The 15,149-nt window shown below is 36.8% G+C and overlaps 2 protein-coding genes across 2 annotated transcripts; one reads left to right on the top strand and one right to left on the bottom strand.

The window, feature by feature from the left end:
* The first annotated feature begins 213 nt into the window (after nucleotides 1-213).
* Nucleotides 214-7,620, top strand: klhl18 (kelch-like family member 18). Its single transcript, XM_084119971.1, has 10 exons — nucleotides 214-452; nucleotides 2,132-2,262; nucleotides 2,358-2,498; nucleotides 4,073-4,271; nucleotides 4,427-4,587; nucleotides 5,216-5,352; nucleotides 5,447-5,669; nucleotides 5,824-5,928; nucleotides 6,877-6,988; nucleotides 7,087-7,620. Exons 1-10 carry the CDS (start codon nucleotides 318-320, stop codon nucleotides 7,471-7,473), a joined length of 1,731 nt encoding a protein of 576 aa, XP_083976097.1. The 5' UTR covers nucleotides 214-317; the 3' UTR covers nucleotides 7,474-7,620.
* Nucleotides 7,621-10,281: 2,661 nt separating this feature from the next.
* Nucleotides 10,282-14,610, bottom strand: bfsp2 (beaded filament structural protein 2, phakinin). The gene is made up of 8 exons (XM_084119982.1): nucleotides 13,324-14,610; nucleotides 12,818-12,900; nucleotides 12,549-12,705; nucleotides 12,316-12,471; nucleotides 11,195-11,317; nucleotides 10,864-11,099; nucleotides 10,586-10,671; nucleotides 10,282-10,447 (listed from the first exon to the last, which is right to left on the bottom strand). The coding sequence occupies exons 1-8, from the start codon at nucleotides 13,747-13,749 to the stop codon at nucleotides 10,404-10,406; spliced, it is 1,311 nt and encodes a 436-aa protein (XP_083976108.1). The 5' UTR covers nucleotides 13,750-14,610; the 3' UTR covers nucleotides 10,282-10,403.
* Nucleotides 14,611-15,149: the final 539 nt, after the last annotated feature.

The raw sequence follows: 15,149 nt of genomic DNA, 5'->3' as shown, positions 1-15,149 counted from the left end.
TCTTTATATGACATAAATAGATCTGTATATTAGTATCAACCGTTTACTGTGAAGAACTCTAGTCTGGTCTCATAGAGAGTCATCAAAAGCTGTGCAAAAGTGTCACGTGAGCTGAACTCAACCTAAGCCATGACGTGTGTGAATCACATGAATAAGACCAGTACATCCATGAGTACATCCACATAAATCTGATGTGAGCAGTGTACGACCCCTGCATGATAGGGCACTAACTGACACCGCCGGTGGAGGGCACTCAGTTAAACAGCTCAATCTACGGCGTCTCGGTTTGGACAAAAAGTGTCGTCTCCAGTCCATCAATGACGATGGGTGACACGATTTTTGAAGAATTAGAAGATTTGATGCATTTTTCTGTCGCCGATTTGCCCGCTCGTGGATATGCAGTGATGGAGGAGATCCGACGACAAGGGAAACTGTGTGATGTTACCCTAAAAGTACTGTGCTTTTCTTTGTTAGGGTTAATTTGCTAGTGAAATGCTAACCAAGTAGCACTGGGCTGTCAGCATGGTAGAGGCTAGTGAAGTACAGACACTGTTAACAGAAGGAAGAGCTGTAATTTTCAATCATGTCAGGTCGTTTGCTAATGTGTCTCATTGCATAAGTTACATCTCTTGAAATTGATCTTTCTATGTTTTGTATAAATTTTGAAGGCGATGTATTCCAGTGTTATTTGTTAGCGTGTATAGCTAACATCCAGCTGTATATTATAAACTAACTTACTAAAGCACGGAAGAGAAACAACACGTCCTGCTATTATTTATTGCTATTTTTATTTTTATTATCTTTAGAGAAATTATAAACGGCTTGGGTAACTTTAGTGAACTCGCCTTCCATGGTCTGTTAAGAAGTTTTCATTTCCTCATGTTTAATGTTTAACTATATTATCAAGCTGAGTTTAATAGAAACACGTGAGAGCTGGATATCCAATAGGCTATATCGTGAACTGTTTGGCTTATTCTAAACAACAGTTTCTAGCTATTTCCTTTGTATCTATCTATCTAGTTATTTTTTAAACTATTTCCCCCCCCTCCCAAATAACTATTTCAGTGCAATAAAATGCTGTACATCTTGACATAACTTGAAAAAAATTATATTCATTTGAAATATTCATTACTTTTTAGTGAATGAACTTTGTTGAGGGAATGAATTAAAATATTTTTTATGAATAAAGATAATCATTTAATTATAAGAAAAATGCTGTTAATAATTGCTGTTTAAAGTTTATTTTAAAAGCTTGTTTTAAACATTTTTGAGGCCCCATTGGAAGTGTGCTGAGGCCCCCTAGTGGGTCCAAGACTGCTATTTGAGAACCACTGCTTCAGACTCATTATAATATGCAAAATTCAGCCTACTTTAAGTCAAGTTAAGGTACATTTATTAAAAGCATCTCAATAAAGCATGCAACAGTAATTGCAGGAACTGAAATGTTGTTTTTGCTGCTCAAAAGAAGAAAAGAGAGATAGAACATAGAGACAGAAGCGTTAAAAATGAAATATAGAGATATGAAAGTGTGTAAAAATGTGTAACAATGAAAAATAGTGCACATTTCTTACGTTTTCTATACCAAAAAGAAAAAAAGAGGTGGTTTGCTGATGCCTCCTTATTTTTGAGTGATGTGTATATATATTATTATGTTGCTGTATAAAGCACCATTAGTAGAAGCATCAGCTAATGAAACAGTCTCTGATCTGCTGCTGTGCTTTACCTGTTGCATCATCAGCCCTTTATGTGGGTCGCAGAGAGCAATAATCCTATTTATCCCTTTCACCTGACCTGCTGTACGCATGTCTTTGCTGACTGACAGCTGGCTTATAGTACATACTACAGATCATGCTAAGGATTATGGTATACTTTCAGTATAGCAGGTTTTCTTAATGCCTGAATGTTCTTTTTTCCCCCACATTTGCAGCTTCATTCATTAAAATTTCACTTGTCTGTTAATTTTGCCCTTGATAATGGTTATGCTTTGTGATCATTTGGGTGGAGGGATAATAATGTTTCAGATTTTTCATTTGGCTGTGAATGTCACGTTAACACTGAACCAGGACATTTTATGTATTATGTGTATGAGATGATTTCTGATCAGGATTTGTTCACCCGTCTGTGTATGCAGGTAGGAGAGCACAAATTCAGTGCTCACAGAATAGTCCTTGCTGCTTCTATTCCGTACTTCCATGCCATGTTTACCAATGACATGGTGGAATGCAAACAGGATGAGATCGTCATGCAGGGCATGGATCCCAGGTGAAGATACAAAATCAATCAAGATCTCTAGACATGGTCTTTTTTTGTTTGTAAGCGTATGCTAATATTTTCATCTCTGTTTTGCCTCTAAACAGTGCACTTGAAGCCCTAATAAACTTTGCCTACAATGGACACATAGCCATAGACCAACAGAATGTCCAGGCCCTCCTGATAGGGGCCAGTTTCCTGCAGCTTCAAAATGTCAAAGATGCCTGCTGCTCTTTTCTACAGCAGAGGTACCGCTTAAACAATTATGATTACTTCATGACATATAATATAGATATAGAGGTAACACTTTACAATAAGGTTTCATTAGTTAACTTCTTTAGTTAACATGAACTAAGAATGAACAACACTTCTACAGCCGTTATTAATCTTAATGTTCATTTCAATATTTACTAATATACATTATTTAAATAAAAAAATGTATTTGCTAACATAGTTAATGCACTGTGAACTAACATGAACAACTGTTATTTTATTAACTAACATTAAAAAAGATGAATAAATACTGTAACAAATGCATTGCTCATTGTTAGTTCATGTTAGTCAATACATTTAAAGGGATAGTTCACCCAAAAATGAAAATTCTGTCATTTACTCACCCTCAAATTGTTCCAAACCTGTATGCATTTATTTCTTCTGCTGAACACAAAATAAGATATTTTAAATATGAGTAAGCAAACACCTTGATGGGTGAACTAGCCTATCCCTTTAACTAATGTTACCAAATGAGACCTTATTGTAAAGTGTTACTGATATAGATATTGTAATAACTAGCTACTGGTTCAAAGGTTTAGAGTCAGTAAGATTTTAAAGAAATTAATACTTTTATTCACCAAGGATGCGTTAAATTGCATTAAATATATTAAAATAATTTTAAATTGTTCAAATATTTCACAACATTACTGTTTTATTTGGATTCTGTTCAAATAAATACAGCCTTGGTGAGCATAAGAGACTTCTTTCAAAAACGTTAGAAACATTACTGATCCCAAACCTTCGAATGATAATGTGTGTACATAATTGTATAATCAATTAATAATATAGGATCCAATAATAATAATCAGGCCAATTAAAGGTGCTCTAAGCGATGTCACACGTTTTTTAGGCTGAAACATTTTTTGTCACATACAGCAAACATCTCCTCACTATCCGCTAGCTGCCTTTCCCCTGAACACACTGTAAAAAACGCGGTCTCTGTAGACAGCCCAGGCTCCACAAGCGGCAACAAAAACAAACTGGCCCAGCCTGGACCACGAAACATAACAAACAGGGTCCCAGCCAATAACCGACAAGAATGATTTGGGGGTGGGGTTTGGGGGGTTAGTGCGCGTGCACATGAAGGGGGGTGTGGGGAGTGGAGGAGAGAGAAGCATGAAGAGGGAAGTTAGCTAGAGGAGAGATGTCCTAGACAACGACTAACGTCAGAATTATATTCTCTTGAGAATTTTGATATGGCTGACACACGACCAAAGAGACGACGTTCCAATGAACAAATAGTAAAGAAGAGGGAAAAGGAATGCCGAAGTCCCCAAATTTACATCGGAAAAGCCTGTTTCAGGAAGCATGGAAGGAAGGGGGAGTGGACGGGATGAGGAGGAAGCAGGGTCGAGCTAGCCTCCGTTTTATTTGACAATACTTCGAACGTCAACAAGAAATGAAGTCACCCAACATCGCTTAGAGCACCTTGAAGTGATAACAGTGACATGCCTCTCTCAGGTTATGGAGTTATAAAGATTATAAAAAGGAGATATGAAAGTGATTAATTTCACATACAGATCATTCTAGACTTGCTCCTAATTAACAGGTTGCATCCAAAGAATTGCCTTGGTGTACGGCAGTTCGCAGAGACTATGATGTGCACCACACTCTACGATGCAGCCAACATCTTCGTTCACCAGCATTTTGTGGAGGTATCTTTGTCCGAGGAGTTCCTGGCCCTTCGGCCGGAGGAGGTGTTTGAGCTCGTGGGCTGCGATGAGCTCAATGTCCAAGCAGAGGAGCAGGTCAGATTCTAATGACTAACATAAAGTGACAAGAACAGGATGGTACTGAATGATGGATGTAAATCACACATTTTCCTTGTTTCACAGTTTTGGGTGTTTTCTTTAATGAGAGACTATAAAATTAGAGAAAATCTGATATTTTTTGTTGTTTGTAGGTGTTTGAGGCCGTGCTTGCTTGGGTGCGACATGCACGTGAAGATCGTGAGCCACGGTTACCAGAGTTACTGTCTAAAACCCGACTGCCTCTATGTCGACCTCAGTTCCTTGCTGACCGAGTCCAACAAGATGAGCTTGTACGCTGCTGCCACAAATGCAGGCACGTTTCTTTCAGATAACTTATGCCCCATAAATGGACCTTTTGGCAAAAACACACCGTTTCGAATCCAAACTAAGACATTATGTGATTTTTGCAGATCCAAATCTAGAGTAAATACATTTTCAATACAATATCTAAGAGTACCATTGTACTTCAAGTCAGCATGAAACGGTAGTTGTGATAATCTTTTCATGCCTATTGTGATGTACTGTATAACTGAGTGAAACAAAGTGGATTTTATTTTGGTCAATTGATTGGATCATTGTTGTTTTCTATTATGATCTCATGTGAGTGACAGGTTGTCATCAGAGAATAGATTAATTTTGATTAAGAGCTATTTTGATTAAAGAATATGTGGGCACATGAAGTAAAAAAGAATTTGCATAGATAAATCATTTATAATAAATACTTTAATATTCCATTAAAAAAGATCAATTTTGATTTCATGGTGACTTTATGGTTGTATGTAATGTAAATTATTATTATTAGGTGGCTGATGGCTTAGACTATGTAACAGTTTTTTAGTAATACTTTTGAAAGAATGTAGGGATTAATTATTTGGGGAATTGTTTGTGCGTTTCCAAAAGTATCCATGCATGAATATGCATTTGACCTTTACTCTTAACAGGGACCTTGTTGATGAGGCAAAAGATTACCATCTGATGCCGGAGCGACGGCCGCACCTCCCAGCCTACAAGACCCGACAGAGATGTTGCACATCCATCGCAGGTTTAATCTATGCGGTCGGGGGCCTCAACAGTGCTGGTACCTCCTTCTTCACACTGTCCTTTTAGAAAACTCATGTGCTAGTTACTGTAAAGTGTCAGTTTTTGTTAATGAGTCAACGTTTCATGCACAGGTGACTCATTAAATGTCGTGGAGGTATTTGATCCTATTGGAAACTGTTGGGAGCGATGCCAACCTATGAGCACAGCCCGCAGTCGAGTGGGTGTTGCTGTTGTGAATGGGCTGCTTTATGCCATTGGTGGTTACGACGGTCAATCACGGCTTAGAACTGTGGAAGTTTACAACCCAGAAACTGACACGTGGACCAAAGTTGCTAGCATGAATACCCAACGCAGGTAAGAAATTGTGAAATTGTGAGGGAAATATATTTAATAATATTTGAAAAGCTATTTTGAAGCTGGATTTAAACCAAGAATTTTAGGTACATGTTATGTATGTATGTATGCATATCTGATGCTTTTGGTCTATCATCTCTTCTTTCTGCATTAGTGCGATGGGAACAGTTGTTGTTGATGGCCATATATATGTCTGTGGTGGATATGATGGCAAGTCCTCTCTAAATTCAGTCGAGTGCTATTCCCCAGAGACTGACAGGTGAGTCATACATTCTTTAGATAATATTTAGAAAATTGAATCAATGTAGGGCTGTCACTTGATTAATTTGTAAATCAATTTTAAGTAATGGAAAATATTTTGTTAAAAAAACAAACAAACTAAGAAGCCTTTAAAATACATATAATTATGTGGCAATAATATTTGGATCAAAAAGAGTATACAAAAATGTTTTAATTATTTATTATTTAAAGTTAAACATTATTTAATAATTCAATTAAAATACATAACGTTATGTAATAGTATATATATATATATATATATATATATATATATATATATATATATAATGTATGTTATATTATATTGCAAAAGAGACTAATAATAAAAATTATTAAAAGTCAGCATTTTAATAATTTTAATTTTAAGTCTTTACCACCGTCTAGCCTGCAGTTGGTGCAACAGCGTTATGAATGTTATTGAAATCTAATGAGATGTATGTTTTATCTTTATCTTTTTATTTTTATGTAAAGCACTTTGGTCAACTTCAGTTGTATTTAGCAGTGCTATATAAAAGAAAGAAAGAAAGAAAGACTTGCTACTGTCTATTATATCATCAATAATGATGTTGTTTATATTTATTCTGTGTTTTATATATTTTTTGTTTTTCCAAGTAATTATTACAGTATAATGTTTTTTACTTATTATATGTCATGGTTTTTAATAATTTTTAATTTGTTAATATATTAATATTTTATGTTTAAAATAGCACATTAGTCATTAATATGTGTTCATTTTATGATTGGCTGATTATTTGAAATTATTGGCTGATTATTTACTTGCAGTGGTTACTTATTACAAGGATGTTTATTTTCGTAATTTAATTTGTTAATATATTAATATTTAATGTAAAGACGTGTTCAATAGCAAAGTTTTTGCTGTGGTTTTTCGAAATCAGAATGTGTCTGATTTTGTGTCTTCTGTTACCAGATGGACAATAGTTACAGAAATGAGTGCAAGCCGCAGTGCTGCTGGTGTTACTGTGTTTGAAGGCAGAATATACGTTTCAGGCGGTCATGATGGTCTACAGATCTTTAACACAGTAAGTGAACATCATAATTCAATTGGCAGGATATAAGTTAAAAAATACTACAATATGTAAAGTTGTGAATGTTCCTTGTTTCATGTCTCTGCCACTAGGTGGAGTACTTTAACCAGCATACAGCATTATGGCACCCTGTTGCTCCCATGATAAACAAGCGCTGTCGGCACGGTGCTGCAGCCGTGGGCAGCAATCTGTATGTGGCAGGAGGTTATGATGGCTCTGCGTTCCTTAGTGGAGCAGAGGTGTACAGCTCAATAACAGATCAGTGGAGCCACCTAGTGGCCATGAACACTCGACGCAGCCGCATTTCTCTAGTAGCCAACTGCGGTCGACTCTATGCAGTGGGAGGTTATGATGGACAGTCCAATCTCAGCTCTCTGGAAATGTACGACCCAGAAACGAACCGCTGGACACTTATGACACCGATGGTTTGCCACGAGGGCGGGGTAGGGGTAGGCTGTATACCCTTACAGCCAACTTAACGCCACATCTCCCTCAGCCCAAAAGGATTTTGATTATTTAAAAAAAAAGAACGAAAGGTTTTTGTTTTTTCAACAAGGAACGAAACAAAATGCACTCATGATCCTTGTTGCATCAGAGGTACCATTATTCAGGCTTTTATTCTAAGAAAAGCGTAAAAGCAGATATGCCAGTACACCTTTAATTGTGACATAATCCTGTTCTGTTCTTTTGGCGACCAAATGTAGAATTAATTCGTACGTTCAAAGACATTGACAACAACTGGGCCGCACTTCTGCTAAAAAACGCACTTTTGCACTGTTAACAGATCGCGTGTGTTGTGGGCCCTTTTAAGCATCAGTTGTTAGGTAATATCATCATGTACACATATAAATTTGTCATTTTTATTCCTCTAAACTGGAAGCCAATTTAGATTTCTAGACAGGTGAAAGTTAACCACTGTTAACCCATGCCATAATTGGGAGAAAGAGTATAATCAAGTGGGTATGATTAATGAGGATAAAGCTGTTTTATCAAGAATTGTTCTTACTTAGAAGTACTAACCGTATGTTATTTGGGATATTGCTCATAATGAATGTTGCTGTTTTGCAGAACATGATGGAAATTTAATGTGAGCAAAATGTGTCTGCACAAAGATGTGCCATGACTTTCCACTTTACATGGGACTGTGTTTTGATTTCACCACTTTATTGACTTGAATTCTCTTACTTTTTTTTTGGTGTCAGATATTTTTGATTTTGGGATTGCCGATCACCAGCTCTGTATACTGGATGGATGGGCTGTGATGTGCCCATCTAATCCATTGTCTTTTTTTCTTTTCTTTTTGTTTAAACTTTCTCACGTATTTTTGAGAAGCAGTACACATACCAAAATGAGGGAGAGTGAAATTGACATTAACTGACGATTAACTTGTCAGATATGTGCTTTCAGGATTAATTACTATGTTGAAGTATAAGTGTTGGAGATAGCCTACAAATAGAATGCTCCCTTGTGCTTTGTGCAAAAAATGTCCAAATTAAGGTTTATGACTGTATACATTTTTAACCTTATGCTTTTAATTTCAAATAACCCATCTGAAATTAGGATTACTGACTGTGAATTTTTAACACGGTTTATATATTTTTTCTCATATTACCAATGCTGCATTTCTCTGCTGATTTTATTTTATGATTTATTTTGTATTAACTTCCAATTGTGATGCAGTATTTCTACGTTTAATTTATTATTAGCTGTAATCATTCTTTTTATAGCATTGCACATTGTAGTCACTTAAATGAGAATCAAGTTTACGTTTTACAGAAATCTATATATATTAATATATATATATATATATATATATAGATCACATTTTTCTGTATGTGTTTGAATATATTCCTCAGCTACCTCCGTATGAGATGGGAGAGCTCAACAGGGACAAATATCGAGTCGGTCGCCCTGATATCTTTTAAAAACATTCCCATTTAACCTGAAGGAACGGCATTAACAGATCTTTTGTGTGGGACTAAAATATTCTTTTTCACGTAAATCCTAAATGTCTTAAATAAACATTGATTTTATGGACACAATGCCGCCCTGTGCTGTAATTTTACCTGTGACGCACAACAACTTTGGGTCACACCCTTTGAGTGGTGTTTTAATTGAACAGAGTGCGCCTGTTGACTGTTAGTTTGAGAGTGAAGGATGACTGGGAACATGCAAAGAGCCCTGCTGGTGTTGCTGCTCATCTTTATGCTGAACTTCTCAGCTGCTTTTCCCATGGAGCCACTTCAGAAGGTATAAGAATCTTTTTATTAAATGGGAATATCATTAAAACTGCTTATATTGAAAAGAATAGCAAAACCTGATGCAATGCATTTGTTGTTCATCATACAGACACCTCTACTGGTCCAACCATCAGATCCACAGCCATCAGAAAGTGTAACACTAGGAAACTCACAGGTGAGAAGTGTGTTTGTGATGTGATACAATCAGACCTTTTTGTTCATATATGTCGAATATTACAGCTGTGCTGATGTTCATAGGACGTGAGGGTCAGCAGTCTTGGATTCCGTCTGAAAAGAGCGAATTCTGCTAACACAAAGAAACCGGCCCGTTACTGTGCTGGATGCTTCTCAGTTATTGGAGACCCAACAAGACCAGAGAAATGAAATCTGCTATATCCAAATTCTGCATAATTCATATACCTAAATATGAATAACATTTAGTTTCTGTTGGAAAGAATAACTTGTTTTTTATCTGTTTATGCAGCTATGTTTTACTATGTTAGACTGTCATTTCTTAATTTTGCATGAATTTGCACTTTTTTATATATATATAAAACATTCAATACGTTTTTACTAAACTGCTTAAATTAGTGTAAACGTGGGACTGGTTTTCTTTAAAACACACCATGGTTACCTATTTGTACTAGAAATGTCAGTCAGCTATTGTCTTTTGTTATAGCTTTGTGTTTTTTCCCCATGCATGCAGTAAACTGCTATTTGAGGATTTCCTAAACAAAGAAATGATAGTTCAGAACGATAACATGGATTTGAAGTAATGTCTAAGTGGCAGTTTCATAGACGTGTCATTATAACCACAAGGTATCATTATCGTGTTAGGGAGCTTCAGTTTTGACCATAGTCAATTATTCATATTTCCCACACTATCATTTATGGCTTTGGTACCCGTGGGAGTAAAACAGAATATAGGCATATAGGATCAGGATATGGAATCATAGAGGCTAGAGAATCAACTGGAGAGTCTTTGTATATAAAATCAGCTAAATGCTAAATAAAAATGAATTGAAGTCAAAGTTTTATGAGTGGATCTTCAATTTATGTCTTATGTTTTTATTAATTTCTTAACCTGCACAGCAATCATGTAGTCTATAGATGCTGTAAACTACAAGTGAGGAGAAACAAATGAAAATCAAGAAAATTAATGACATATTTCATTCATTCTTTCTTTCTTCTGGAGCACCAGGAGCATTAGAACCTGACGAAGGAAATCAAAAACATGTTTTTTAATCTCCAAAAAGCCTTGATCATCTTGTTCATCAAGCTTAATATTCATACTACAGTCAGATCATTTGAGAATCTTTTGTAGATAAAATATATTCCATTGAAACAGTACCTTCCGTCTGTGGACAGCTCTGTGGTTCAGATGTGGAAAATGTGGTTTCAGTTCGTCCCTCAGGTACTGAAGAACCACCGGGGAACCTACAGTACAGAATATTGTGGTTACATACAGTATCCCCTGAGAGATCTGTCTGGAATCACAGAAACTGAAACTAGGGAGAGTTTCAAAGAACTTAAGACTATGGGAGAACGAGGAAGAAGATTGAGTCAGGGCTTTAGTTGTTTTTACAGTCCTTGTCCTCCTGTCATAAGCAGATTGAAAATGAGCCTCACGTTGAGGTGTGGAATCTGCTCTCCTCTCCGTCCAGGATTCCATGATACGTTCCAATCTCCAGCTCCAGCTTCATCTTGTTGTTGTGCAAGGTTTCACAGTCCCGACGCTGCTGCTCGATGTCCCCACGGATGTCATTGAGCTCGCCCTCCAGCTTTCCGATGACAGAGCCCAGGTTTTGGAGCTCAATGTCGTGCCAGTGCTTGGCATCGTTGAGGGCGTTCTCCAGGCCTCGTTTCTGCAGGGAATCAGGGATCATACAAAGTTCAGTCAATTGAATATTGTTGTGCTTTATGATTTTTTTTGCATCACACTTTGAGAACGTTGTCCTACCAGAGCTCTAATAGACTCAGTCTCGGCCTGCAGACTCTGAATCTTGCACCCGGCATCATTGCATTCTGTCTTCAGACTCTCAAGCTCCTCTTCTTCTCGACTCAGCTTACTGGTCACTTTGTCCTGTTGCACATTCACACATAGGGGATTTTCATGTTATGACAGGGATAATATTCGGTCTGTTGGTCATTATCGCAAAATAAATTCCAACAAGGTGATCAGGACCCCAATGTGGTCCTGAGGGAAATATTAATTTGAGTTATTGTTATATGTTAACATAAACTAGCAATGAACAATACCTTTGCAGCATTTATACATTTTGGTTAATGCTAAGTTCTACTTTTTTTTTTTTTTTACATTTCCAGTAGCCTAATAAAATACATTTTTTTTATATGTATTTCACCATATAAATTACACTACCGTTGAAAAGTTTTGGATTTTTAAGTATCTTATGCTCACCAAGTCTGCATTTATTGGTCAAAAATACAGTAAAAACAGAAATAATGTGAAATTTAATTACAATTTAAAATAGCTGTTTTCTGTTTTAATACATAATGTAATTTATTACTGTGATAGCAAAGCTGAATTTTCAGCAGTCTTCAGTGTCACATGATCCTTTAGAAATCATTCTAATTATGCTGATTTGGTGCTTAAGAAGCTTTTCTTATTATTTTCAAAGATAAAAAACAGTTGTGCTGCTTAATATTTTTGTGGGAATGGTGATACATTTTTTGAGGATTCATAGATAATTTAGAAATATTTTGTAACATTAAAAATCTCTACCGTTTCTTTTGTTTATTACATCCTTGCTGAATAAAAGTATTAATTTCTATCGGTAGTGTAAATATCTATAAATGAATATATACGGCAAGTGTGTGTATATATATATATATATATGTGTGTATATATGTATATATATATATATATATATGTAGCAATAAGTGTTGTGCAGTGATATATAGAACCGTTGGGTGAAGCGGTCATAGCCGTATTTTATCATGAATAAAACAAAGCTATTGACCAATCAGAATCTAGGATTAGAACTAACCGTTTTATATATATATATATATATATATATATATATATATATATATATATGAGATTCATGTTCTGTGGTTTACCTTGGACTCAAGGTAGACATCAATCTCAGCACGGTTCCTCTCAATGACCTTCTCCCAGTGGGAACGGATGAAAGCTAGAATCTGGTCCAGGCTGGTCTCAGTGGGAGCCTCTTCAACCTCACGCCCTGACATCTGCTTATAGAGCACTCTAACATCCTAAAGAAGAGCAAAAGAAGATCCTAATTTAACTCTAACTCTAAGATAATTCTATCATTGTGCTGGTCTTATTTCACCTCCATATGACTTTGCTCCAGATTCATCAGCTCATTCTTCATGCTGTCAATATCATTTTCCAGGTCCATCCTGGTCAGGTTTGCATCATCGATGACTTTGTACAGAGAGTTAATCTCCTCCTCCACTGCTTTGCGGAACGGCTGCTCATTCTCGTACCTACACAATCGTGAATAAAAACACACTCTTTGCTGGAAATCTGTTCATGCAGATAAATGCTAGAGCGATCAAAATCTTTTTCTCTGTTTTAATCAATGAACCACACTCACACCTCTCTTTAAAGTCCTCTGCATTGGCTTGAACATTCTCAGTCTGGAGCATAAGTCGAGCGTTGTCCAGGGTGGCCTCACTGACCTTACAGAAAGCAGGAATATGTTAGCATGTGCGCCAGTAAGTATGAGTATCTTTTTACCTCCTCAGTACTAGGAGGTTCATTTTTTTTTTAATAAAACCTGTTCCCAGAAAATATATATAAATTAATTTAAATATAAAGTTTGACAATATTCTCTCTTTCTCTAAATAAATAAATATTCTCTAAGTAAATGGTCAAATGTCACTACATTTTGTTAGATTTATGTTTAAAATTAAATTTCAGTGTGGTGTAAACATTTTTTTTTTTAATTTCAATTTAAGATATTTTCTCTACAAAAAAATCTTAGGATAAATAAAAAAATATATATATATATTTTAATTTAAAAGATATTAAAAGTTTGAATTCATTCATTTAAAAGTTTGCTCTTTGACCTCTATGCTTGATCTATACAGTCCAACTCCTACCTGTATATAAACATCTTCCCAGTCTTGCTTTAGGCCAGTCCATTTCCCAGCGCTGACGGCTTTCCTATCTAAGCAGTGTCTGATCTGTTCCTCAAGTTGTTGGTTGAGTTGTTCCAGAGCGTGAACTTTATGACGATACTCCAACAGGCACGCGTTAAGGCTGTCGAAGTCATAGTGGTGGCCTCGATCCCCGGGCTTGCTCACCACAGGAACGGTGCTTCTAAGGCCATGCATAAACACGCTGCTGATGCCCAGAGCTCTGCGGGACACGCGTGCACCCAGGCTGCTGGTACCTCCAGTGGGAGCCATGCCTACAAACACTCCCCGAGGCGCAGAGATCCCTGTTGCACTCATGCGGCCCACACCGCCGGGCTGCTCCGCGGCAGCCTGGCCCAGGAAGGAGGACCGACGTCGTGGCAGAGGCATTCCTGTCCTGATGCTTTTTAAGTGACAGACCACTATTAGTCCATAGACATGACCACAATGCAAGCGTAAATATCCACTTACCTCCCCTCAGCTAAACGGCAACAGCTACCAGTGCATGCCTCTTTATGGTGGCCTGGCCTTCTGGAAAGCAGGCTCTTTGTTTTAATACTATTGTGATAGAGACCTGGTGATGCTGGTCACTGCTCTTTGTTCATCACCGCTAGGCAGTTTTCAGCTGTCTCAGCACAGTGGTCTTCTCAGGAAAGCTCTATGGACCAATCCAGGTCCCCCTCTCAGTATGTTTTCTGTTTGACAGTGGCGAAACTAAACTATCATCACAATGACCCAAGAGAGTATAGGCCTACATGTGTATGTGGTAGGCCATGTGTTTATGAGGTTGTAAGAGTTGTAAATGAGGGGGGAAAAGGCAACAGAAAGAATTACTTGCTTCACTAGATGATTTTGCATTTGATAAGTAATCTTTACCGCATCATCCTGTTTGCTGGTGGCAGATGTATTCAACTGTCTTCAAAACAGAAGTCAGAAGAACTTTCTTTTTCCCACGAGAAAGTGATAAGGTTTCATTAGCCTGTATCTTTTTTAATCACAGATACTGCATTAATATGGTCAATGCTGAGCGATAACAAAAACATTGATTTATTCAGGAACGATGTTATACTGAACGAGTCATTGAATCATTTATTTAATTTCAACCGTTTCGTTCTTACAGAAACACTGATTCACTCAGTAACGTCACGTGTTGTGTTGCTATCAGTGTGGAGGTTTCTTTTAGAGATGTTTGTTGGCAGAGCAAAATAGACAAAGTATCTGATGACATTATATCTAAAATGTAAGTTTCTCAATATTAACTTCTTTACTGAACTGTTGTAAAACAATATCACACTTGCAATCGTATTAAACATGGCAACTGTTTGGCACACCAGGACGCTTTGCTGCTACAGTTAGCTGGAATTATCAATTTGTGTGATGTTGATGATTGGGCAATCTTTAACCTTGGCCTATTAATCTCACATGACCAGATATGCAGAAACTGATGCTATAGCCCAGAGAGAATCTATCTATCTATCTGTCTGTCTTACCGTTTTGTTTGAAGACATTTATGTAAATTCAGGGGCTTTCAGGACCTATACTGTATGAAACTGAAAATACATTTTAAAAGAAACACTGACATTTTAGTATGTAACCCAGATTCAACTTTGGTTTCACAATTGTTTCTCAGAGCAAAGAGCTCTTAGAATATCTTGCTCAAAGGGGCCTTTTCAACCAACAAGATACACCACATACATTTTGATGTACTTTTTGACTTCCAGCCAAGTTCGTCACCAGAGTTCTACTAGTTATTTCTGCATTATGAATAAATGTACTGTTATATATGTAAA

The sequence above is a fragment of the Abramis brama genome (genome assembly GCF_963993115.1).
Source record: "Abramis brama genome assembly, chromosome: 7".
Lineage (NCBI taxonomy): Eukaryota > Metazoa > Chordata > Actinopteri > Cypriniformes > Leuciscidae > Abramis > Abramis brama.
This window is presented reverse-complemented; position numbering and strand designations above follow the sequence as displayed.

Excerpts from the sequence above, each read along its gene's own strand:
- bfsp2 (XM_084119982.1), bottom strand. The coding sequence starts at position 13,749 with ATGCCTCTGCCACGACGTCGGTCCTCCTTCCTGGGCCAGGCTGCCGCG. Across the intron at positions 12,472-12,548 it reads TGGAGCAAAGTCATATGGAG|GATGTTAGAGTGCTCTATAA; the intron begins GTGAAATAAGAC and ends GCTCTTCTTTAG. Across the intron at positions 10,672-10,863 it reads AGCAGATTCCACACCTCAAC|GTTCCCCGGTGGTTCTTCAG; the intron begins GTGAGGCTCATT and ends TCTGTACTGTAG.
- klhl18 (XM_084119971.1), top strand. The coding sequence starts at position 318 with ATGACGATGGGTGACACGATTTTTGAAGAATTAGAAGATTTGATGCAT. Across the intron at positions 4,272-4,426 it reads ATGTCCAAGCAGAGGAGCAG|GTGTTTGAGGCCGTGCTTGC; the intron begins GTCAGATTCTAA and ends TGTTGTTTGTAG. Across the intron at positions 5,670-5,823 it reads AGCATGAATACCCAACGCAG|TGCGATGGGAACAGTTGTTG; the intron begins GTAAGAAATTGT and ends TTTCTGCATTAG.